Raw genomic sequence first — 24986 nt, forward strand, 5'->3', positions numbered from 1 at the left:
TAAAAATCCCACCCTCCCAGGCTTGAAGACGAAACGGGCCAGAAAAACAACGCCCTGAAGAAAATCCGCGAGCTGGAAGCGCACATCTCTGACCTCCAGGAGGACCTGGATTCCGAGCGCGCCGCAAGGAACAAAGCCGAGAAGCAGAAGCGGGACTTGGGCGAGGAGCTAGAGGCTCTCAAGACAGAGCTGGAAGACACCCTGGACAGCACTGCCACCCAGCAGGAGCTCAGGTGAGGATGGGAGAGGAGCGGAGAGTGGACACCATCCCTGTGGTGGAGGCTGGTGCATGGCAGGGCAACTGGGGTGCTGTCCCACCAAGTTCAGACTGCTTTCTGCCAGCTAATAATAATCAAAATAATCATAATAATATATTATTTATACCCCACCCATCTGGCTGGGTTTGCCCAGCCACTCTGGGCGGCTCCCAACAGAATATTAAAAACATAACAAAACACCAAACATTAAAAACTTCCCTAATCAGGGCTGCCTTCAGATGTCAGATAGTTGTTTATTTCATTGACATCTGATGGGAGGGCACCACCACCGAGAAGGCCCTCTGCCTGGTTCCCTGGAACCTCACTTTTTGCAGGGAGGGAACCGCCAGAAGGCCCTCGGAGCTGGACCTCAGTGTCCAGGCTGAACAATGGGGGCGGAGATGCTTCTTCAGGTATACTGGGCCGAGGCCGTTTAGGGCTTTAAAGGTCAGCACCAACATTTTTAATTGTGCTCAGAAATGTACTGGGAACCAGTGAAGATCCTTTAGGACCAGTGTTATATGGTCTCGGCGGTTGATCCCAGTCACCAGTCTCGCTCCCGCTTTCTCGATTAATTGCCGTTTCTGGGTCACCTTCAAAGGTAGCCCCACGTAGAGCGCATTGCAGTATTCCAAGCGGGAGATAACCAGAGCATGCACCACTCTGGTGAGACAGTCTGCTGGCAGGTAGGGTCTCATCCTGCATACCAGATGGAGCTGGTAGACACCTGGATACAGAATTGACCTGTGCCTCCCTGGACAGCTGTGAGTCCAAAATGACTCACCATTCTAGGTGCAAAGTCAGGCCAGCAACATGTGTAGCCAGGGGGAGGTTCCGAGGGCCACATAGAAAGGACTTGAGGGCTGCGTATGGTTCGTCTTGCAATAGGGCGCAAGAACACTTCAAATCCTCTTTAAATTTCCTGGAATGCATTTGCAACGCTCCTAGCCTGGAGGCGACGGCAGAGCCGGCTGTATCCCCGAATAATGTAGTTTGGGATGGCAAAAAAATATCATACCTGTGCTGTTGTTTTCAGAGCGAAGCGGGAGCAGGAGGTCACCATCCTGAAGAGAGCCTTGGACGAGGAGACCCGCACCCACGAGGCTCAGGTCCAGGAGATGAGGCAGAAGCACACGCAGGCTGTGGAGGAGCTGACGGAGCAGCTGGAACAATTCAAACGGGTAACAAGCAAGCGAGCAAATATATAAACAAACTCGGGGCATTGCTTTGGGGGTGGCTGTGCCCTTTCAGAGCCAGAATTCGCGAACTGCTGGGACTCCTGCAAGGAGACTAGAACTCGGGGCCAGCCAATGCAACAGAGCTCACACTCATGCTGTGCATTTTTAAAGCACCCTTTTATACCAGAGTGGTTGAGCAATCAACCCTTCTTCCCATGGAACTCTGGGAATTGTAGTTCTGTGAGGGGTGTGGGCATGTGTCTCCTATCAACTCTCAGCGCCCACTGCAATCTAGGCATTCTGGGCTCAGTGCTTTAAATGCAGAAGTGGCCTGAATGTTGCAGAAGTCAGGACAGACAGAATGAATAGGCAGACAAAATTCCTAAACGTTTCTGGTCACGGGTTTGATAAGAACACAATCTATGCATGCTTAACTTTACTTTACATTGCATGTTTTTGTCTCAGGTGTGAGCGTTAATGATATTGGATGTCAAATAGTAGAAAATAATGAAAAGCTGCTGCTGCTATTATTCCATGCACTTTCTGTTAAGTTGTGGGTGAACATATCAGACGACACAGCGATTCTTCAAACAGCTCTTGTTTATTCAGAGGCCAGAACAGAACTGAACTGAAGGGCTCAGTCAGCCTGCTTATATAGAGCTCCAGTACAACGTTACTGTAGCAACTTTCTAAAACTTTCCAATCACTGAACGTCACTTTCGATCCTTCATTTGCATAACTATCTACAGTATCCCCCTGCTGGCCCAGGGTGAGAACTTCAGTACATAACACTTTTTTTTTGAATAGTTTTTTAATAATTTTCAACACAAATGAAAACAAAACAATCAACACACACAAACAAACACAAACATATAAACATGTATAATTTCAAATCTTTTTTTCATGACCTTACTTCTCGGACTTCCCCCTCCCTCCCCTTCTCTGCATCCCTGTTTTAAAAATTTCTTCAACAACCCTTCAGACCGGTTAATTAATCACTTATTATCTTATTACCTTTTTAAATTTCTTCTGGTAATTAATCTATCAATCAATTACAACTGTAATTCTATATTTTCCTTTACCTTGACATTTTAACATTCATCAATATTACAACAATTCTTAAGATATACTTTAAACTTCTTCCAATCTTCTTCCACCGTCTCTTTCTCTTGGTCACGAATTCTGCCAGTCATCTCTGCCAGTCCCATATAGTCAATCACCTTCGCCTGCCATTCTTCCAGCGTGGTAGTTCTTGTGTCTTCCAATACTTTGCTAAGAGAATCCTTGCTGCTGTGGTGGCATACATAAAAAACGTCCTGTCCTTCCTTGACACCAATTGGCCAACCATGCCCAGGAGAAATGCCTCTGGTTTCTTATGGAAAGTACATTTAAGTACCTTTTTAATTTCGTTATAAATCATTTCCCAGAAGGCCTTAATCCTCGGGCAAGTCCACCAAAGGTGATAGAAGGTACCTTCAGTCTCATTGCATTTCCAACATTTATTATTGGGCAGGTGATAGATTTTTGCAAGCTTGACTGGGGTCATGTACCACCTATAGATCATTTTCATAATATTTTCTCTTAAGGCATTACATGCCGTAAATTTTATCCAGGTGGTCCATAACTGTTCCCAGTCAGCAAACATAATGTCATGACCAATGTCTTGTGCCCACTTTATCATAGTTGATTTGACTGTCTCATCTAGTGTATTCCACTTCAACAGCAGGTTATACATTCTTGATAGGTTCTTAGTATTGGGTTCTAACAATTCCGTTGCCAACTTCTCCTTTGCATAAATCACGACTCCTCTTTACTTTATCTGATGAAATAAATTCCTGCCCTAATTTTTTATTTATAAGCAATTTTCTGTGTGCCCTAGTCACATGGGTTTCTTGTAAGCAAATCAAGTCCAATTGTTCTCTCTTCAAAATATGAAAAACCTCACGTCTTTTTCTGGGAAGGTTAAGTCCATTACAATTCCAGCTTAGAAATTGCAGAGCCATCTTGTTATTTAATTAGTTGCTTCTCCAGCCGCTCCCTGCGGCTGTTCTTCTTCCGTCGATGGTTTAAGTCCAAATGACAAGTTGCTTATCTCTACTTCAGGGGTCAATTCCACCACTCCTTTCTGCAGGTCCTCCTCGTTTCTTTCCAAGAATTGCTCTTTATCTTGCACTGTTCTTATTTTAACTTTCTTTCCTTTATAGTTGAAAGACAAACCTTGTGGAAATTCCCACCTGAAAGGTAAATTGTTCTTTTTCAGCAAGTAAACCAGGTTCTTGTAGTAAGTTCTTGCCTCCAGGATGTATTTAGGGATGTCCTTGTAAATCTGCACAAAAGCATCTTCAATCTCTAAAGATCTCTTGTAATGTAAATTTAATATTTTATCTCTTTCTTCTTTAGATCTTAAGGTTATCAGACAATCCCTTGGACTCTTTCTGTTTTGCCTCCTTCCCAATCTGAAGGCAGCTGTTATCTTAAATTCCTCTTCCTCTAAGTTTACCTGCCAAAATTCTGAATATTCTTTTGTGAGAAAGTCCACTAGGTTGTCTTTTTCACTTTCAGGGACCAGTCTTAATCTCAAATTCCTCTCCTTCCTCTGCATCTCCCACAAAGACAAGGCCGCCTCATGTTCATCCAGCTTTTTACAGACTGGTACTAATTTTTCCTGTGCAGTTTCTGCAGTAGTTTTAGCTTCCTCAGCAATTTTTCGAGTTGTGGCATTTTCTTCAATCAGTTTATTTATAGTTTCTGTATTAGATGTAATACTTTTTGTGTTTAAATCCAATTTTTTAGAAAGTTCTGTCAACTGTTTGGTATTTTCTGTACTCTGCTTTGTCAAAACTTCTAGAGATTCATTTATTTTAAGTAGTGCTTGTGTCACTGGATCCATAGATATATTTGTCACTTTTTCCTGCCCAGCTGCACCTGTTGGCAGTGTACTTGATATTGAGCCCCTTTTCTTTTGTGCAGCTTTGGCTTTAGATCTTGTTGCTATCTCTTCTGCTGGGCCACTCATATCCCAAGGTCGTTCCCACAGGAGCAGCTTTTGTATGGAAAAATCCACTGACTTGTTTTTTACAGTCTGTGTTGCAGTTGTTACCACTCAACCCTCTAGAGGGAGTAATTCAAAGTATCCAGTAGGCAGAAAGGGCAGAAAGACAAAGAAACAAAAAGTCCACAAAGAAACAAAGTTTTGGCAGCAATCTTCCAATATATACAAACTGACAATTTGTAGTTTCAATAAAGTCTCAAACTTGTATCAAATAAGGTCCCAACTTTGTAACAAGTCTCATCTGACAGCTCACCGTCTCAGTGCTTTACTCAGGCAGTCCGTTCCCAGAGTCAAGAACGGCAGAAAACTTTTCTTCCCTTTATTTTTTCCATGCAGGTTTAGCCAAATCCACCTCTTTCCCCCCTTGCTCCTGCTTGCTAAGGGGGAATTTAAATTCAATGTCAAAGTTAAACAGTTCAAATTTAGTTTTCCTCCAATTGCGGCTTTGGAATTTCGTTGCTTTAGCTGTCATGCAGTCCGGGGAAGGAAGACTTCCTTTATTTTGCCTTTCCCGTTTTCGGCCAAATTTCAAACAATAAATTTTTAAAGTCCAGTAAGCTTTCCAATCCTACTTACGGGTATTCAATTTCAGTCCAAATTTCAATAAGGAATCGGCGCTCTCTGCCTATGGCGACGCGGCTTCACTTCATGGGCTGGGTAGCGACTCTCAGCACCGCGCGCACCCCCGATGCCACTCCGGAGCCTTTAAAAAGGCTCCTTTACAGTAAAGGGGGGCGCAAATGGTGCCCACCGAGTCTCCTTGTTCACAGGCTTCTGCGCCTGTGATTTTAGGGGTCCCCGCTTCGCTGTAGCTGTCAGACCTGAACTCGTGAAGCAGTCCTCCTCCGGAGCTCGAAGGGAGGACCGCCATTAAGCGCTGGCGCCGACCGGCAGTACATAACACTTTCTTTGCCATATAATCCCCAGGAAGGTTTGAACAATTTAAAACACAATACAGTCATACCTTGGTTCTTGAACGGTATCCGTTTCAGAAGTCTGTTCGACTTCTGAAAATGTTCGAAAACCAAGGTGTGGCTTCCGATTGGCTGCAGGAGCTTCCTGCACTCAAACAGAAGCCGCGTCGGAAATTTGGCTTCCAGAAAATGTTCACAAACCAGAACACTCATTTCTGAGTTTGCGGTGTTTGGAAGCCAAAATGTTTGAGCCACAAGGCATTCCAGAACCAAGGTTTGACTGTATTTAAACAGTCTAAAACAAACCCCGGTCACAAGAATAGGACGGGTCTCCAAAACATTCATAAAATCATAGAATCATAGAATTGTAGCGTTTGAAGGGACCCCTGCAAGAATCCTGCCCATAGGATGGACTTGAACCAGCAACCTTCTGTTTTATAGCTAGACGCACTGACCCAGTGTGTCAAAGGTCAGATTAAAGAAGTGTGATCGAATGGTGGTGAAATTGATGTATCCAAGAGATCAATGGCTGCCCCATTGCTGGAAGACTTGCCAACTCTGGGTCCCTTCTTGCGTACGTAAACGCTGAACGTCCTCTGTGCTTTCAGGCCAAAGCCAACCTGGACAAGACCAAGCAGACTCTGGAGAAGGACAACGCTGACCTGAGCAGTGAGGTCCGGTCGCTCAACCAGGCCAAGCAGGAGGTGGAGAACAAGAAGAAGAAGCTGGAAGTGCAGCTGCAGGAGCTGCAGTCCAAGTTTTCAGACGGGGAGCGTGTCCGGACAGAGCTGAACGAAAAAGTCCACAAGCTGCAGGTGACATTGCAGTGTCCCTTTTTCCATTTCTGTAGTTTTTTAAAAAATAAAAAAGGATGCAGGAGCCTAGAAAATTATTATTATTATTTTCTGTGAGAAGAGTGCTGATCAGGCTAATCCAAACACTGCTTTGTTTTGCTCTTCGTCTCCCATTCCAGGTAAGGAACACGGGTGGCGCTGTGGGTTAAACCACAGAGCCTAGGACTTGCCGATCAGAAGGTCGGCGGTTCGAATCCCCGCGACGGGGTGAGCTCCCGTTGCTCGGTCCCTGCTCCTGCCAACCTAGCAGTTCGAAAGCACGTCAAAGTGCAAGTAGATAAATAGGTACCACTCCAGGGGGAAGGTAAACGGCGTTTCCATGCGCTGCTCTGGTTCGCCAGAAGCGGCTTAGTCATGCTGGCCACATGACCCGGAAACTGTACACCGGCTCCCTCGGCCAGTAAAGCGAGATGAGGCCGCAACCCCAGAGTCGGTCATGACTGGACCTAATGGTCAGGGGTCTCTTTACCTTTATCTTTACCTCCCTTCCAGGTGGAGGTTGAGAATGTGACGGGGCTGCTGAACGAAGCAGAGAGCAAGACCATCAAGCTGACGAAGGACGTGGCGACTCTGGGGTCTCAGCTGCAGGACACTCAGGTAAGTACCACGGCAAGCCAAACTGAGGTTTTCAGAGAGGGTCTTGGGGAAGACTCACCAGCAAAGGCTTCTGCTTTCTTGCTGCCCCCAGGAACTGCTCCAGGAGGAAACCCGCCAGAAGCTCAACTTGTCCACAAAGCTTCGCCAGATGGAGGACGAGAAGAACAGCATCCAGGACCAGCTGGAGGAAGAGATGGAAGCGAAGCAGAACCTGGAGAGGCACATTTCAACGTTGACCGTGCAGGTTCTGACCATTACTTAATAATAATAATAATAATAATAATAATAATAATAATAATAATAATAATTTATTTATACCCCGCACATCTGGCTGGGCTTCCCCAGCCACTCTGGGCGGCTTCCAACAAAATATTAAAATACCCTAATACATCAAACATTAAAAGCTTACCTAAAGAGGGCTGTCTTCAGATGTCTCCTAAAAGTCTGGTAGTTGTTTATCGCTTTGACATCTGATGGGTGGGCGTTCCACAGGGCGGGTGCCACTACCGAGAAGGCCCTCTGCCTGGTTCCCTGTAACTTGGCTTCTCGCAGTGAGGGAACTGCCAGAAGGCCCTCGGCGCTGGACCTCCGTGTTCGGGCTGAACAATGGGGGTGGAGACGCTCCTTCAGGTATTCTGGACCAAGGCCGTTTAGGGCTTTCAAAGTCAGCACCAGCATTTTGAATTTTGCCCGGAAACGTACTGGGAGCCAATGTAGGTCTTTCAAGGCCAGTGTTATGTGGTCTCGGTGGCCGCTCCCAGTCACCAGTCTAGCTGCTGCATTCTGGATTAGTTGTAGTTTCCGGGTCACTTTCAAAGGTAGCCCCACGTAGAGCGCATTGCAGTAGTTACGCTGAATTTATCCACTTTGGGTGTTAAAAACAAAAACAGAACCCCTTCGGTTTCTTACTGTGCACACCCACTGTGAGGCAGACTGTTTTAAATTCCCATTTTCCAGGTTGAACGATCACGGCTTGCTTGCCCAGAAAACCCAAGGCAAGGTTGGGCTCACATTCACGTCGCCCATTGCCAAACCCCTAGGTATGCCCCTGATGACAACAACCAGGATCCATGCTCTCGGGGATAATGGGAGCCCAGTGTTCAGGGATGATGGGAATTGTAGTCCAACAAGTTCTGGAGAGCCACAGCTTGCCCATCTTTGTTAGAAACCCCAAGCAGAGGGCCAGTAGGAGGGAGCTGGAAGGGTACATGGACCCATCTCTACATTCCCACAATGCTGTTGGATCAGCTGATTCCACACATTCACGGGTAAGGTGCTTGCACCTGCGTTGGTTGGGGCGCTGGGCGTCACGAGGGCTTAACTTTCTCTGAACCCCAAACTGCAGCTCTCCGACTCCAAGCGGAAGCTCCAGGAGTACGTCAGCACCATCGAGGGCATGGAAGAAGGGAAGAAGAAGCTCCAGAAGGAAATCGAAGGCCTGACGCAGCAGTTCGAGGAGAAAGCAGCTTCGTACGACAAACTGGAAAAAACAAAGAACCGGCTTCAGCAGGAGCTGGACGACCTGGTGGTCGACTTGGACAACCAGCGCCAGCTGGTCTCCAACTTGGAGAAGAAGCAGAAGAAGTTCGACCAGGCAAGAGCCCATGTGCTGGCCCTGGGGGGGGGGGTACCGTGAGGCGTGGTCAAAGTCCGGTCCTGGGCCGAGGGTCTGGAGACTGTCCACCAAGGGGGAAGCGGGGTCCAAAGTAAGAAGCCGGGCATGGTCAGGAACTCTGGAAGAACAGGTCTGGGTGCTGGCAGAAACAGGTTTCCAACGTCGTTGCTCCCACAACCTGGGACTGGGCTGACTGGCCTTTATCTCCTCTGAGGCCAGGGGTGCTCCTGGCCCACAGGTGACCCGCCTCTCCTGGCCTTAAGGCGAGCACTCCTCCTGAGAGAACCCAGTTCCCGCCGCCTCTCTGCCCTGAGCCTCTGCAGCTCAGGAGAGACTGGAGGGTTACTGGACCCAGGGGCAGCTTCACCTTCCCCTGACAGGGCTGGGAGAGGAGCACCTGCAGGCAATGGGTCCTCAATCGCCTCTGGAGCCAGAGTGGATTCATCTGGTGTTTGCTCCTGAGGACCCGGCACAGGTGCGGGCCCTTCAGATCCAAGCCCCTGCCCTGGCTCAGCCGGCCCTGGAGGCGGGGACTCCTCAGGTTCAGCTTCTGAATCAGATTCCCAGGCCATCACAGCCCAGCTCCCTGCATGCTCTCTTTCTGTGCTGTCCACTGTGCCCAGAGTGACCGAAACGTTAATAGGATTGGGTTGCCATCGATGTGCCCCTTATCCCACAGCAAAATCCCTCCCATATTGTTCACTCACAAGCAGGTCCTGTTTAGGAAAGGGACCCCTGCAATGTTAATTAAATGCTTCCTCCTTGCAGCTTTTGTTTCTTTTATTGCTTACTGAGGTTTTGCACAGCACTTAATATAGTGCTATCTTAGCCAGCAGTGCCTGTTCCCAAGACAACAAATCCTTCCATGTTACTCACTTAACAAATAGGTCCTGTTTAGGAAATCCCCCCTGCAATGTTAATTAAATGCTTCCTCCTGGCAGCTTTCCTTTATTGCTTCCTGTCCAGTGCATCTTGGGCTTTGATGATGATTTCCTTCTTTATATTACCCCTTGAGCAGTCAACTTCTCTGAGCTGTTTTGCTGTTGGAAAGCCCTCTTGCCCCTGAATCAAAGCGATGGCCTCCTTGCTGAGACCCGAAGCTCACCAGCATCTTGTTCCTTGGCAGATGCTAGCAGAGGAGAAGAACATCTCTTCCAAATACGCCGAAGAAAGAGACCGCGCAGAGGCTGAAGCTCGGGAGAAGGAGACGAAGGCCCTGTCTCTCTCCCGGGCTCTGGAGGAGGCCCTGGAAGCAAAGGAGGAACTTGAGCGAACCAACAAGCTGTTGAAAGCGGAGATGGAAGATCTTGTGAGCTCCAAAGATGACGTCGGCAAGAATGTAAGTTCCCTCGAAGGGTCTGCTGACTTGCCTGAAACAATTCACTTACCATATTTTTCGCTCCATAAGACGCACCTGACCATAAGATGCACCTAGTTTTTAGAGGAGGAAAGGGGGAAAGCCCCATTTTTGGGGGGTTCAGCTCACAGTTGTGCAGCTTCTTTTGCAAAGGGGAAAAGCTCATTTTTTTTGAGGATCAGCTCAAAGTTGTTGAGCTTACTTTGCAAAGGGGGAAAATCCTGTTTTTATGGGGTTCAACTCACAGTTCTGCAGCTTCTTTAGGAAAGGAAAGGGAGCCCTTTCTACAGTTTCCAGACAGATAATCTAATCAGCCTGTCACATGTCGCTGGGGAAACAAGCAGCCTCCATCTGCAGAACATTCAGCAATGGAGGCCTGGGCAAGGGGCCAGGGCCGGAAAGGGAACCAGCGATCGACCACACATTCGCTCCATAAGACGCACAGACATTTCCCTTTACTTTTTAGGAGGAAAAAAATGCGTCTTATGAAGCGAAAAATACAGTACATGCATCTTGTAAAAACACACGTGCATATATTTGCCAGTGGATTATCAGTTTGCAGTGACTTTTCTTTCCAAGTGAGCCCAGTCATCACATTTCCAGGTTTTGCTTTTGCCTTATTTATTCATTCACCGCTGGTGAGTTTCCCCCCTTGATCCTCTCTCGTCACTCGGCCTGCCTTTTTGCCTCCTGCTCCAAACAGGTCCATGACCTGGAGAAAACCAAAAGGGCCTTGGAGCAACAGGTGGAAGAGATGAAGACCCAGTTGGAGGAGCTGGAGGACGAGCTCCAGGCGACGGAGGATGCAAAGCTGAGGCTGGAGGTGAACATGCAAGCACTGAAAGGACAGTTCGAAAGAGACCTGCAAGCCAGGGATGAGCAGAACGAAGAGAAGAGGAGGCAGCTGCAGAAGCAGGTATGTGCTTCCATTTCACCGCCTATCTTCTCGTAGCCTCAGAGAGTAAGGAGACCTTTCCCCACAGGGCCAGGGGTATTCTAGAGTTTTGGACCACAGCTGGAGAGCACCAGCTTGAGGAAGACCAGCATGGAATCTAGGCGTTGGGCTGTCCAAAACCTAAACATGCCTCCTCCAGTTGATGGCTGGAAGATATCTGAACATGAATGGCTTCTGATAGTGTTATGTACTGAAGTTCTCACCCTGGGCCAGCAGGGGGATACTGTAGATAGTTATGCAAATAAGGGATCGAAAGTGATGTTCAGTGATTGGATAGTTTTAGAAAATTGTTACAGTTACATTGTACTGGAGCTCTATATAAGGAGGCTGACTGAGCCCTTCAGTTCAGTTCTGTCCTGGCCTGTGAGTAAACAAGAGCTGTTTGAAGAATCACTGTGTCGTCTGATATGTTCACCCACAACTTAACAGATAGCTACTACCTACTGAGCAGAACTCAATATGGAAGTGTGTGTGGACAGGGGAGGACAACATAGTTTTGCAGCATGGACTTAACCAGCAAAACAAACAGGTGGCTGCAGTTTTGCAGCTCCTATGAACTGCTTTTTAAAAAACTGTTTCCATCCAAGCTCAGCATTATAAAAGCCGCTTAAATTAAGGTTAGCAGACGTCCCCGTTTCCTGGGGACAGTCCCTGGATTTACAAATCAGTCCCCTGACAAAATCCTATCATTCCTATTGAAGTTGAAAAGTGTCCCCAGATTCACTGAAAAAAATCTGGTAACCTTAGCTTAAATATTAAGATATTTGGGGCCTTTCTGTGCTTGTTTCCTCTTCTCTCCCCATCCTTGTTTCCTTTTGTGCAGTCTCCCTTTTTCAGATGTAGACCTGAGGGCAAGGACCATGTTATTTTTCTCTTAATCTGTAAACTGCTTGTGAGCTTTTCTGGCTAAAGAGCATGTTATAAATGCTTTGAAAGATCGAACGAATGAATGAACTTAGCTGGACAGCAACTGCAACCCAAAGGCCTTTTGGGGAAAGTTAATTGCTCGCAAGGGACGCAGGTGGCACTGTGGGTTAAATCACAGAGCCTAGGACTTGCCAATGAGTAGGTCAGTGGTTCGAATCCCAGCCATGGGGTGAGCTCCCATTGCTCAGTCCCAGCTCCTGCCCACCTAGCAGTTCAAAAGCACGTCAAAGTGCAAGTAGATAAATAGGTACCGCTCTGGCGGGAAGGTAAACGGTGTTTCCGTGCACTGCTCTGGTTCGCCAGAAGTGGCTTAGTCATGCTGGCCACATGACCTGGAAGCTGTACGCCGGCTCCCTCGGCCTATAGAGCGAGATGAGCACCGCAAGCCCAGAGTCGGTCATGACTGGATCTAATGGTCAGGGGTCCCTTTACCTTTTTACTAATCGCTTGCAACCACCTCTCCATTGTACAGCTCTTAAATAGATTAGATATTCCCGAAAAGTAGTTGAAGAATAGGACCTTGTCAAAGTCTGCTCTGCTCTCCCCTGCAGCGTGTTTACCATTTGAGGAAGCGCTGCGAGCCTTCCACACATTTAGCCGCGAGTCCCTGAGCAATGCCTTTCACAGAATCGTAGAACTGCAGAGCGGGAAGGGACCCCGAGGGTCATCTAGCCCAACCCACGGCGCATGTCTAAACCTTTTCCAATTGCTTCCCTGCTGCTACTTAGCTCCACGAGATGGAAGTGGAACTGGAAGACGAGCGCAAGCAACGGGGCTTGGCCTCCGCCGCCAAGAAGAAACTGGAGGTGGACATCAAGGACATGGAGGGCCAGCTGGACTTCGCCAACAAGTCCCGTGACGAAGCCATCAAGCAGCTGCGGAAGCTCCAGGTCAGGGCAACCCACTTGCTTTCACCCAGGAGGGTTGGGCGTCTGCCAGGGGGCTAATAATAATAATAATAATAATTTACTATTTGTACCCCGCCCATCTGGCTGGGTTTCTCCAGCCACTCTGGATGGCTTCCAACAAAGATTAAAAATACACTAAAATGTCACACATTAAAAACTTCCCTGAACAGGGCTGCTTTCAGATGTCTTCTGAATGTCAGGTAGTTGTTTATCTCTTTGACATCTGATGGGAGGGCGTTCCATAGGGCGGGTGCCACTACCAAGAAGGCCGTCTGCCTGGTTCCCTGTAACCTCACTTCTCACAATGAGGGAACTGCCAGAAGGCCCTCGGCGCTGGACCTCAGCGTCCAGGCAGAACGATGGGGGTGGAGACTCTTGCCCAAAGGACAAGAGCCTCCTAGATCCACTGCAGTTAGGAGGGAGAGACTGAGGCAGAGGCGTGGGCTGGAGGGTTTCTTGCCCAAGGGCCCTCCAAACCTAGTGAGATGGGGGAGAAATTCAGTTCGGTTTGCCTTCAAAATCGAGCCTGTCTAATTCTTGCTTTCCAAAATGATGCATGGACCGAAACACAGCCACTCTTTGAAATTTTCATTTCTCCAAATTTTTGCAATGCAGTTCTTCGGCCAAGTAATGTGTGCCACAAATGCATGTGCTAGGATTAAGTGTGCATCAAAATGCACATATTAGTAGAAATAATGTATGGTCGTAACTTGGAAGTCGAATGGAATCCATTCCGGAAGTCCGTTCAACTTCCAAAACGTTTGGAAACCAAAGCGCGGCTTTTTGTAGCAATCGGAAGCCACGTCAGACGTTCAGCTTCCAAAAATCGTTCAAAAACCGGAACACTCACTTCTGGGTTTCAACCGTTCGGGAGCCGATTTGTTCAAGAGTCAAGGCGTTCAGGATCCGAGGTATGCCTGTACTAAAAAAGTGTTATATTAGATCCCTTTGCGACAAATGTGTAGATCTGGAGGGGAAATAGCACACAAATGCATATTTTAAAAGAAATCGTATCCAAAATGCTGAATTTTCATGAGGACTTTTTTTTAAAATTGCATATTTCTACAGAAATTGAGAACTGGATAGATTGGTGCGATCCCTACTCAACACCGCACATCCTTTTATAAACTATTATCATGCCCCTCCCGCACCCTAATCACCTATTTCTTAAACTTCAGACTCTCTTCTTTGATCCTTGAAACATCCCATCAGGTGGAGGGCGATGCTGAGAAAGATTTGAACCTGAATGCGGATGAGGCTCCATCCTAAATCAGTGTCTCTTTTCACTCAGGCTCAGATGAAGGACTTCCAGCGTGAACTGGACGATGCCCGGGCTGCCCGGGAAGAAGTCTTTGCAACAGCCCGAGAAAACGAGAAAAAAGCCAAAAATCTGGAGGCTGAGCTGATGCAGGTTCAAGAGGTAAACTGGAGAATCTGGGTCCTGGCTAGAACTTGAGGGATGGCCTAGCTCAGCGTCTGCCCAAATGCTACAGTTAAGGGTATACTCTCAAAACATGGCATGTATCTAATGTAGCTCTGTGTGGCGTTCACACAGGGTCCCCGGACGTTTAACGGTCTATTGATCCCTGTGCCACCACTGTGATCACTTCCCCGCTGCCACCAACCAGTTACTCTCTGGTAAAACACTGAGTCCAGTCAGTTGTTAAAAGTGAACCAAAAACAACAAGTTTATTTCACAAACATTAACAAGTTTATGGTTACTCAGATAATATTCCTGTCAATATCTTTTTTATTATTATTATTCCTGTCAATATCTTAACTTTATTTTCTTTACTGGCCTATACCTTCCTAATACCTTCTGACTGATTATCTCAACTGTTTGACTGGCTTCTCTTAACAAGTTCTCTTACTCTCTCTCCCCCCCCCCCCCGGACTAGCCCAACCCACAGACTTATCTTATCTGTCTCTTCTAACCCCACCCTGTCTTCTCAACAACTCTAACTCTCCTGAAAAAACCCTCTGTGCTTCAACCTTATACACAGTTAACTCTGCTCCCTGGGTTCCCATTGGTTAGTCATTTTACAATGACTTTCCTTATGAACCCAGTATGATGTCACACACATATGAGGGCAAATGCCACATTCTGCTGAGTTAAAGGCCCTTTAAACTTGCACTTGCGGAAGGTTGTTGCACAAGGAAAAACACAAGTGCCTTACTGAAGGTTGTGCAACAGATTGCACAACGGGAACCAGCAGACTTCCACTAACACAACTGTTGCGCTGGATTTCTTTGTTGCAAACATTTAAGCGCTGCCATATGATGGCAGACGGGCCCTTCTGCTAGTGGACAGAGAACATTTGATGCGGCCCAAGGAACTGTGTTTCATGCATTCAGCCAGAGTTCACCACATGTAAAAAAAACAACCAAGTTATGAGGACAACCAATTGTTGCATGTGTGACCTCTCCTGCTCTAAGGAACAGGGAAGCACTTGTTCAGCCAGGGAATTGTGACCCGTACCACAATAAAAAGCCACTCCTGGTTTCTGTCCCCCACCAAGTGTTCTAAACCATAGAGCCTAGGGCTTGCTGATCAGAAGGTCGGCGGTTTGCATCCCCGCGGCAGGGTGAGCTCCCTGCTCCTGCCAACCTAGCAGTTTGAAAGCACATCAAAGTGCAAGTAGATAAATAGGTACTGCTCCGGCGGGAAGATAAACAGCGTTTCCATGCGCTGCTCTGGTTCGCCAGAAGTGGCTTAGTCATGCTGGCCACATGACCTGTCTGCGGACAAACGCCAGCTCCCTTGGTCAGTAAAGCGAGATGAGCGTTGCAACCCCAGAGTCGTTTGCAACTGGACTTAACGGTCAGGGGTCCCTTTACCTTTAATGTAATATGGGTAGAACTTATTTTAGTTTTTGCTATTGCTAGTTGCTATTTGCAAGTTGGAAACTCTTGCCGATCTACTGCAAATCTCCCAGAGGTATATGAGTAGATCTAACTTCCGCCCAGCCTTGGAACCTAGAGTAGCCATGTTTGCTTTGTTGAGTGAGGGGCTCAATTTTGCCTCCTTTGGCAGGATTTGGCAGCTGCGGAACGGGCACGGAAACAAGCCGAGCAGGAGAAGGACGATCTGGCTGAAGAGCTGGCAAGTTCTGCTTCTGGGAGGTAAGTTCCCAGCTGGGATTCGGAGGCTACTAGAACCAGGCGCCCAATTCCACTCACTGCTGCTATTTTGTCCAAACAAGAAGTATAAAAGGTGCCTTACACAGTACCCTCCCCAAAGATGACAGTGGTGATTATTATTATTATTATACCCTGCTCATTTGACTAGGTCTTTGGGGATGAAAAGTTGGTGTCAAAATTTCAAAGAAATGAAAATTAAATAGAGGACTTGGTGCATCTTTTGGCAGGCACGGGAGTTTCCCCTTCTCTCTGGGAGCTTCCGATAAGAATTAACGAGCTTCTGACAGGTTTATAGTCCTTTATTTACAACGATATACAGAGAGCAGCCTTGGGCCACCCTCCATCAGGATATCAGCTGTTCACTCTGAATCACCTCTCCTTCCCCAGCAAGAAGCACACCAACCGCCAGCTCTCCCTCCCCTGTGCTTCTGTTGTTCCTTAACCCTTTCAGACCTCTGAGTTCGAGGGGAGGGAGGGAATTACCCACCACTCTTGAATGAAGAGTCTCCCAAACGCTCCGTCCCTCCTGGTTGCCTAGCTACTATCTCAAAGCTGTCCAACTCTTCCCCTGACTGTGCAGCCTGCCTTTGAATCGGCTGCTGGGAACATTGAAGGGGGGGGGGGGCAAATTCTCCATCCTCTGTCTGTGTCTGCATTCCCCCATCTTTGGAGTCAGAGCAGTCTCTGGCGTCCAATTCTGACCAGTCCCTGACACCGTGTGATTGTAGGACCAGCCTCCAGGATGAGAAGCGGCGCCTTGAAGCAAGGATCTCCCAGCTAGAGGAGGAGCTGGAAGAGGAGCAGAGCAACATGGAAGCTATGAGCGACCGCTTCCGCAAGGCTGTCCAGCAGGTATGTTGCAGACACCTTGATTTCTGCAAGGAGGATGGGAGTTGCAAGAAAAGTAAAGCAAAAAATAATTTCGCTTGCTATCTGCAGCTCCTTCAAATGAGAAATAGAACAGATTCCCCACTCAGCAACTTCTCAAACCAAAATGCAGCTGTCCTTCAAAATCCATGCTTCTCTGCACATTTTGCAATGCATTTCTCCATCTAAAAGAATGCATACTTTAATAAAGCACATAGGAGAAGAAAGCATACCCTGTTTTATTGCACTTTGCTTTATTGCACGCAACAGATATTGCTCCTTGTGAGGATGCAGGTTAACAGGCTATAGTATAGCACAAACATAACTTTGATTATGCACTGGGAAACCCAAAGAATTATGTGACTCGGTTTGTTGCATTGTTCGCTTTATTGCAGCGGGCTGGAACTGAACAGGCAATGATCTCCCAGGGTATGCCTGTACATGCACCAACTGGGGTTAATGATATAAGGGAGGCACTGTGGGTTAAACCACAGAGCCTAGGACTTGCCGATCAGAAGGTTGGCGGTTCGAATCCCCGCGATGGGGTGAGCTCCCATTGCTCGGTCCCAGCTCCTGCCAACCTAGCAGTTCGAAAGCACATCAAAGTGCAAGTACATAAATAGGTACTGCTCCGGCAGGAAGGTAAATGGTGTTTCTGTGCACTGCTCTGGTTCGCCAGAAGTGGCTTAGTCATGCTGGCCACATGACCCGGAAGCTGTACGCCGGCTCCCTCGGCCAATAAAGCGAGATGAGCGCCGCAACCCCAGAGTCGGCCATGACTGGACCTAATGGTCAGGGGTCCCTTTAGCTTTACCATACCACTTTAAGCAGCCATGGTTTCCCCTCTAAGAATCCTGGGAGATGTAGTTTTTTGAAGGGTGCTGAGAGTTGTTATTCCCCACACAGTTACAGTTCTCAGACAATCCCTTTTCCCTGGGAAGTTTGGGAACTGTAGTTCTGGGAGCGCCTCCTAAGCCTCCTAATGGCTCTCTGCACCTTTAACAAACTACAGTTCCCAGGGTTCTTTGATGGCTGCTTGAAGTGCTGTGATCCTGCTTCAAATGTTTGGCGCAGACGGGGCCAGAGAGCAACTGAACAGGACAGGCTTGGCCACCCCTAATCAGACTTGTTTCCCCCGCCCTGCTTTGATTGATCTTTCCCATCTGTTGGTTCCAGTCCGAGCAGCTGAACAACGAGCTGACCTCCGAGCGCACCGCGGCGCAGAAGAACGAAAGCGCCCGGCAGCAGCTGGAGAGGCAGAACAAGGAGCTGAAATCCAAACTGCAGGAGATGGAGGGAGCCGTCAAATCCAAGTTCAAGGCCACCATCACAGCCCTGGAAGCCAAGATTGCGCAGCTGGAGGAACAGCTGGAACAGGAATCCAGGTACTGGCAGCTGGGGGTGCCCACGTGCTGACAGGAGGGGTGCGTGCTGGAATTGGACATAAATATGTCATAATCTGTCATTGCTCAGGAGGTGTGCTTGTGAACGTCTGCATGAAATTTAAAAGAAACAGTTTCTAAGCAGAGTGCTTTTAAACAACACAAACTGCCTTAACTTCTGGGAAATACATTTGAATGATTTTATAAATATATCCAAAATGGTTAAAAAAGAAATTCTTTGTGTATTACCATATATGTGTGCACACACATACATAAACATACTTTCTGGGGTTTTTTCACCATTTATTATTATTATTATTATTATTATTATTATTATTATTAAAATATTCCTTCAGGAGTGCAAATTGTGGTGTGCCCGGCTCATTTGCAGAATCAGTTACTGATATTCCCGTGTCCAAGCTGAAATCCAAAGCAATTTCATCTCTTAGGGAAGCTGGAAAGATTTTAACAGAACTGCATTTTTCTGCCCTTGAATCCTGCTCAGTTTCCCTCTGACTCCCTTCACCACATGAGCATCTTCCCAGCCACAACTTTCCTCCATGGGGACTAGTACCTTTAACCTTCCCGTTCAATTCCGTTGCTCCACAGAGAAAAGCAAACAGCAGCAAAGACCCTGCGCCAGAAAGACAAGAAGCTCAAGGAAGTCCTGCTGCAGGTTGAGGATGAAAGGAAGCAAGCAGAACAGTACAAAGACCAGGTGTGTTGATGTGTCACGTGGCGTGGGCTAGCCGAGAAGTCAAACCAAAAGGCAGTGTGGGAAGAGGGCTTGAGATGAAGGATTTGCTGGAAGGTTGAAAGGGAACGAATTGTTTTTATATGCAACAACAGCAGCGAGGTTACTGCCAGCCCAGGTCTGGAAACAACAGCAAATACCAACAGTAGAAGAATGGCGACAGAAGGTAATGGAATATGCAGAAATTGCCAAATTAACAGGGAAAATTAGACAACAGGGCGAGGAAACATTTCAAAAAGAATGGGGAAAATTTATGTCGTATATAGGAAAGATAAGATGAAATAGTGAAACCAGTAGAATTGGAAATAAACCTCATAAGGGGAAAGTGATGGATAGTGAAAATAAGAAGAAGCAAAATGTATAAGGAGAGTGATATAACTAACAGTCATTGTAAATGAATACAGACAGACAACAAGAATTGTATAAACAGGAGGATTTATTTGTTTATGGATATACTATGGACAAATATGGAAAATGAATAACAATATACAAAATGGATGAAAATAATGTGATAAAATTATATGTGATAAAAAAACCAGAAGAAGGAAGGAGGAAGTCAGAACTTAAGAGAAAGTATACTGTAAATGTAAAATGCAACACATTATGTGTATGTGGAGTATGCAACCGGAAAACTAATAAAGATTGGGGGGGGGGGGAGAGAAGAAAGAAAGAAAGAAAGAGAACAATACCATATTTTTGCGAATCTAATGCATTTAGATTCTCAATTTTCTTTCTTTCTTCTTTTTGAAAATTTAGTTTTTCAGGCTTTAAAAATTTATAATCAATTATCCAACAACCACCATAAAAACAAGATTCCAAAGAACCTCCTGAACTTCCCTCGTCCCCTTTGTGGGGCCTTATAAATTAACCTTTTCCTCCTGCATCTTTTATATCAATCCAAGCACATCTCAATTTCCAAAACCCTGAAACAAAAAATAATAATTTTCTGGCAAGTGTAAATGCACCCTAATTTCCACGACGTAATTTGGCCCAAAAAGGTGAACATTACATTAGAGCAAATGTGATGGTGATGATGATGATAAATGTTATTATTTGTACCCTAGCCATCTAACTATGTGGCCCGAGCCACTCTGGGCAGCTTCCAGAAGAATATAAAAACACGGTAAAAGACCAGCCCTTAAAAACTTCCTGATACACGGCTGCTTTCAGCTGTCTTCTGAAAGTCATTATAGTTGTTTATCTGCTTAACATCTGATGGGAGCCACCGAGATGGCCTTCTGCCTGTAACCTCACTTCTCACAGGGAGGGAACCGCCAGAAGGCCCTCGGAGCTGGACCTCAGCATCAGGGCTGAATGACGGGGGTGGAGATGCTCCTTCAGGTAAATAATAATAATAATAATAATAATAATAATAATAATAATAATAATAATTTTTATTTATACCCCGCCCTCCCCGGCCAGAGCCAGGCTCAGGGCGGCTAACACCAGTAAAATTAAAATAAAAACATAATGGGGAGGGGGGGAACAATTTAAAATACAGGTTAAAATGCAATTTAAAATGCAGCCTCATTTTAAAATAGCCCATGGATCAAAACCATAAGGGGAGGGAAAACTTAAGGATCAGACTGAGTCGAAACCAGTGGCCAGGCGGAACAGCTCTGTCTTGCAGGCCCTGCGGAAAGATGTCAAGTCCCGCAGGGCCCTAGTCTCTTGTGACAGAGCGTTCCACCAAGTCAGGGCCAGAGCTGAAAAGGCCCTGGCCCTGGTTGAGAGCAATCTAACCACCTTGCGGCTTGAGACCTCCAAAGTGTTGTCATTTGTGGACCTTAAGGTCCTCTGCGGGGCATACCAGGAGAGGCGGCCCCGTAGGTACGTGGGTCCTAGGGTTTCAGGTATCCAGGAAAGTTTGAGCAGCCAAAAGGCTGGCTGAGGGCGCCAACTCTGGGTTCCCATCTGATGCCCTCCTTGCCTTGCTGTCTTCCTTTAGGCTGACAAGGCCAGCACTCGCGTCAAGCAGCTGAAAAGGCAGCTGGAGGAGGCCGAGGAGGAGTCCCAGCGCATCAACGCAAACCGCAGGAAGCTGCAGCGGGAGCTGGACGAAGCCACTGAGAGCAACGAGGCCATGGGGCGGGAGGTGACCGCCTTGAAGAACAAACTCAGGTGAGTGCTCTCTGCCACAACCTCCTCCCGTTTGTGGTAGTGCCATAAAGCAGAGGGGAGAATGCACCATTGACATACACCCCCCCCCGAAGGTTTCGCATGTGAGAACGCAGCCCTCTGCCTGAATAAGGTCCTGCCTCTCTGATGAGTGTCGACTCTGGTGTATGGAATCGCCCACTTAGGAGTGTCAATGCTCCTCTGTATGTTCTGTTCCCTGCCCACAGATGGAACTTAAAACATATGAGAGAGCTGGTCTGTAAGGCTCAGTTAGGATGCCATTGCTGCCATAGCTTGCGGCTCCTCTCTGCCCTGGCTGTGGGAGCAGTTGGGGGTCATTTATGAAGGGCCATAGCTCAGGGGTCAGGCTCCCGTTTTGCAAAAAGTCATAGGTTCAGTCCCGAGCATTTTCAGGCAAGGTTGTGAAAGACATCAACCTGTGAGCTCAGCAAGCCTCTGCAAACCGGTTGTCTGATTCAGTGGAAGGAAGCATCCTAGGGCCCCAGCTACCTTTTTCCTCTCCACTGCCCATTTTTCTTGCATTTAGCAAGGAGAAATCCAATTCTATGTACCGTACCTTCAGAGCTGAATCTACCCAGTCTGCATTTTCTGAAGCAGCATGCAAACCGGAACACAGCTAGCCTTCAAAATTTGCACATATCCGAATTTTGCAATGCAACATTTACCCAAAATGCATCTCTTAGAGGGAAGCATGCGTAAAAACGAAGATAGCAGGGAAAATTGATTATATTAAGGGAGACAGCTTGTAAAAATTTCATATTTAAAACGTGTTTATTATGAGAAATTTGTGCTTGAACGCTGATGAGTTTTCACGAGTTTTTAATAAAATGGAAATTGCTGCAAAATGTGCAGCACCGAGTTTAAGATTGGAGAAAAATGAGAAAGGAGGAGAACCAAAATGGGCAGATCCTTCCACCCCCTCCTGCAATTAAGAGAGTAGCACACAAAACACACAGAAAGGTTTACCATCTAGCATTGGGATGGAGAAACCTTTTGCAGGCAGCAGGCTAGATTCCTAAGCTCCCCATTAAGTCACTTTAATGTGGCTGTGTGGCTCCTGCCAATCACCTTGGCGCCAGGTGAACTTCTTCTCCATAGTAGCATTGCTTGAGCTTAAGCCTTGGTGCAAAGGAAGATCTCAGCTGCTCGGAGCGCAGCTCGAGGTTAGCACTGATCGGCTGGGCTCCATATCAGCAGGGATCAGCTCCACACAGGAGCAAATTCCTATTTAAATGGCCCTGTATAGAAACTCCGCTTCCCAGGACAAATTGGGAGTGCCTTTTAAGACCCCTGCTTGCTCCTTTGCCCCTGTCTCTTCACGTGACCCTCACATGACTTCATATGACGTGGGATGGGTAGGGGTGGCCAGGAGAGGTCCAAACTAGGATTGCTAATAAGGCTAATTAGGCCTGTGGACCAGAGGCTCCCGACTGCTGTTCTGGCAGAGCATGAACAGAGTGTTGTTGTTTTTTAAAAAAAAAACAAAAAACCAATAAATGACTTGGAAATAACCCTTCCTGCAAACAGATGTATAGTGTCTCCTTCAGCTAACTGCTTGGGATACCTTCTCTCTTTCAGAGGGAACCCAGAACCTTCGCAGTGACTGAGCAGGTACCATGCCTTCATCTTTGCAGTCCCCTTGTGTTTTGTAAAAAAAAATATCAAATCAAATCAAATCCCAGTTCCCTCACCCTCTTTTTCTTTTTGTCCCAAATAAAACCCATGTGAGATTTCTGCAAACTCTGAAGGCTTGGATATCTTGATGTCAATGTCTTGTAGCAAAAGAGACAAATATTACAGATTTTTGCTTCGTTGCCTCCCTCCCTTCTTTCGTGAACATCTGCAAATCTGTGCTCTGTTTCACAAAATGCTAAGAAGTTTGGCACAGCCTCCCTTCCCTACTTTCTCCTCTCTCAGACAATCATGTTGAATGCTCGCTGCCTTTGCAAAAAAACTACAAGCACCAGCCATCTGCCCTTGTGTGAGCAGAATGGTGCACTGCATTCCAGGCATAGACATGTATCACGATGCCTGAGCATCCTGCCTCTGGGCTGCTTTTCTCTAGGAATTGCCTGAGAATTTGGGGGTGCAGTACTGTTAACTGTCCGCTGTGTGCATTCACTTGGCACCAAAACAAAATGCACTGTCCTGCCTTGAAGGCTAGAAACTCACTGCTGAGTTGTGTGTTGTGTGTCACCTGCACCCTTTCTGCACGGAAAACGGCGAAGCACTGAGCTACGGATATGCACACCCCCAACCACAACTAGGGACTGTCTTAGCAGTATTGATCCGCTCAATTGCTCAATGCTGGAACTTGCTCAGGTGTCCTGAGCAACTTCCGCTGCCAATCAGACGGACAGCCCGGGAAAACCACTTGCATTCTGTAATATTTGTAGGTTCTCTTTTTGCAAGGAAACCAATCGTGCTTTGCTTAGCTGTTGCTACACAGATTCTGGTCCCTGTCCTCTTCCTCTTCCTGGTAGGCACAGGGGTGTGGACAAAATGTACTGTATTTTTCGCTCTATAGGATGCACCGGACTATAAGAGGGGGAGAACAGGGGAAAAATATTTTTTTTCTTGTTCTCCCCCTCTAAAACAAGGTGCATTCAAGGGAGTTACCGCTGCACTCTGGAGGCTTCAGGCGGCTACCTTGGAAGCCTGGAGAGTGAGAGGAGTTGGTGCGCACTGACCCCTCTCACTCTCCAGGCTTCAGTGAAGGCAACCCGAAGCCTCTGGAGCATGGCGGGAGTTCCTGCTGGGCTCCGGAGGCTTCAGGTTCCTTTCAACTTGCTCTTTGGGACTGGCGCGGGGGAAGCACCGCTTTCCTTCACTGCCAGCCCCCAAGAGCAGGTCAGGGAACAGCGCAAAGGCTGTGCGCAGCCTTGCCGCTGCCCCCCGAGCTTGTGGGGCTGGCGGTGGGGGGAAGTGCTGCTTTCCCCCACCGCCAGCCTCAAAGATCCCTGAAGCCTTTGGAATGCAGCGGGACCTTGAGCTGCACTCCAAAGGCTTGAGGCTTCGGAGACAGCCTTTGTAGCCTCTGCAGGGCAGCGGGGTGAAGACACCCCGCTACCCTGTGGAGGTTTTGCGCAGCCACCCCCAAGCTAGAACAGCGAGACAGAGCACTGCGCAGTGCTCCGTCTCCCTGTTTTGGCTTTGGGCTTAGCCGCGCAGCCTGCATTTGCTCTATAGGACACACACACATTTCTCCTTAATTTTTGGAGGGGAAAAAGTGCGTCCTATAGAGCGAAAAATACGGTAACTGAAATGCTGATGGCATTTTAAGACTTACCCCAACCTAAGAACAGGCTATGTAACCTCTGTAGGGGTTTCTTTTGCAGTGGGGGGAGGTTGACAAAGGGGTAACTCAGTGGAGGTTTTAAAGAATGAGGAATATCTGGGAGAAAGCAGTTAAAAGAGCAATGCTAGAACAGCGTGGGTCATCTAAATTAAACTGGCTTGCGGTAGATTCACATAATGCATAATGGATTTATGGAACTGTCTGCTGCAAGATGGCAGAATTGGAGGGGGGGTCCCTTCCAACCCCCTGCAATGCAGGAATCTTAAGTAAAGCATCCATGACAAATGGCCGTTCAACCACTGCTTAAAAACCCCCAAGAGATGTTGGGGGGCAGCTTTGTTTCGAAGCTGAGAAAGGTTAGAAAAAAATTCTGGAGTCAGAGGTGGTGTGCCATCAGAAAGCAAAGGTATAGTCTTGCCTTCAGCCCCCACCGCACCCCATTCTCAGCTTCGCCTAGTCCTTTGGCATCATCACTCCAAGCAGAAAGTTGATTGTCCTCATGGTCTTTTATAACAACCTAAATCACTTGTACCTGCACCCCACCCCTCTATGTCAGAATAAAAGCTGAGCATGTAGCCCCACACCTGATCCAAGAACGATGCTTTTTAACCCTGTTCGCAGCCAACCAACTAACCCCCACCCCCCCACCAGGGAGCAGACTGACCTAGTGGGTAGAGCTGCTTTGCAAACTACAGCCTGCTAAAAGCAGGGGTTGCCAACCTTTTGGGGTGCCTTTGCAAACCGGGGGAAACACACCATCACAGACCGCTGCTTTCAAGCATCATTACAGG

At 47.3% G+C, this 24986-nt stretch overlaps 1 protein-coding gene across 7 annotated transcripts in view; it reads left to right on the top strand.

Annotated features, from left to right (window-relative positions):
• Positions 1 to 24986, top strand: part of LOC310831093 (myosin-11) — a 1553087-nt gene that overhangs the window by 71003 nt on the left and 1457098 nt on the right. For 3 of the 7 annotated variants that reach the window (XM_083711241.1, XM_083711239.1, XM_083711240.1), the window contains 15 exons: positions 21 to 233; positions 1294 to 1438; positions 6010 to 6216; positions 6748 to 6852; positions 6944 to 7096; positions 8198 to 8446; positions 9594 to 9806; positions 10528 to 10740; positions 12435 to 12596; positions 13906 to 14034; positions 15649 to 15737; positions 16484 to 16607; positions 17799 to 18007; positions 18614 to 18722; positions 20707 to 20879. In XM_083711241.1, the coding sequence (XP_083567367.1) occupies positions 21 to 233; positions 1294 to 1438; positions 6010 to 6216; positions 6748 to 6852; positions 6944 to 7096; positions 8198 to 8446; positions 9594 to 9806; positions 10528 to 10740; positions 12435 to 12596; positions 13906 to 14034; positions 15649 to 15737; positions 16484 to 16607; positions 17799 to 18007; positions 18614 to 18722; positions 20707 to 20879 (2493 nt within the window). Of the gene's footprint in view, positions 1 to 20; positions 234 to 1293; positions 1439 to 6009; positions 6217 to 6747; positions 6853 to 6943; positions 7097 to 8197; positions 8447 to 9593; positions 9807 to 10527; positions 10741 to 12434; positions 12597 to 13905; positions 14136 to 15648; positions 15738 to 16483; positions 16608 to 17798; positions 18008 to 18613; positions 18723 to 20706; positions 20880 to 22475; positions 23407 to 24127; positions 24890 to 24986 lie in introns of all 7 variants that reach the window. The other 4 variants (XM_083711242.1, XM_083711243.1, XR_014557759.1 and 1 more) reach the window with 3 other exon arrangements.

This window comes from Podarcis gaigeae (genome assembly GCF_964106915.1).
Source record: "Podarcis gaigeae genome assembly, chromosome: 14".
In the NCBI taxonomy this organism is placed as follows: domain Eukaryota; kingdom Metazoa; phylum Chordata; class Lepidosauria; order Squamata; family Lacertidae; genus Podarcis; species Podarcis gaigeae.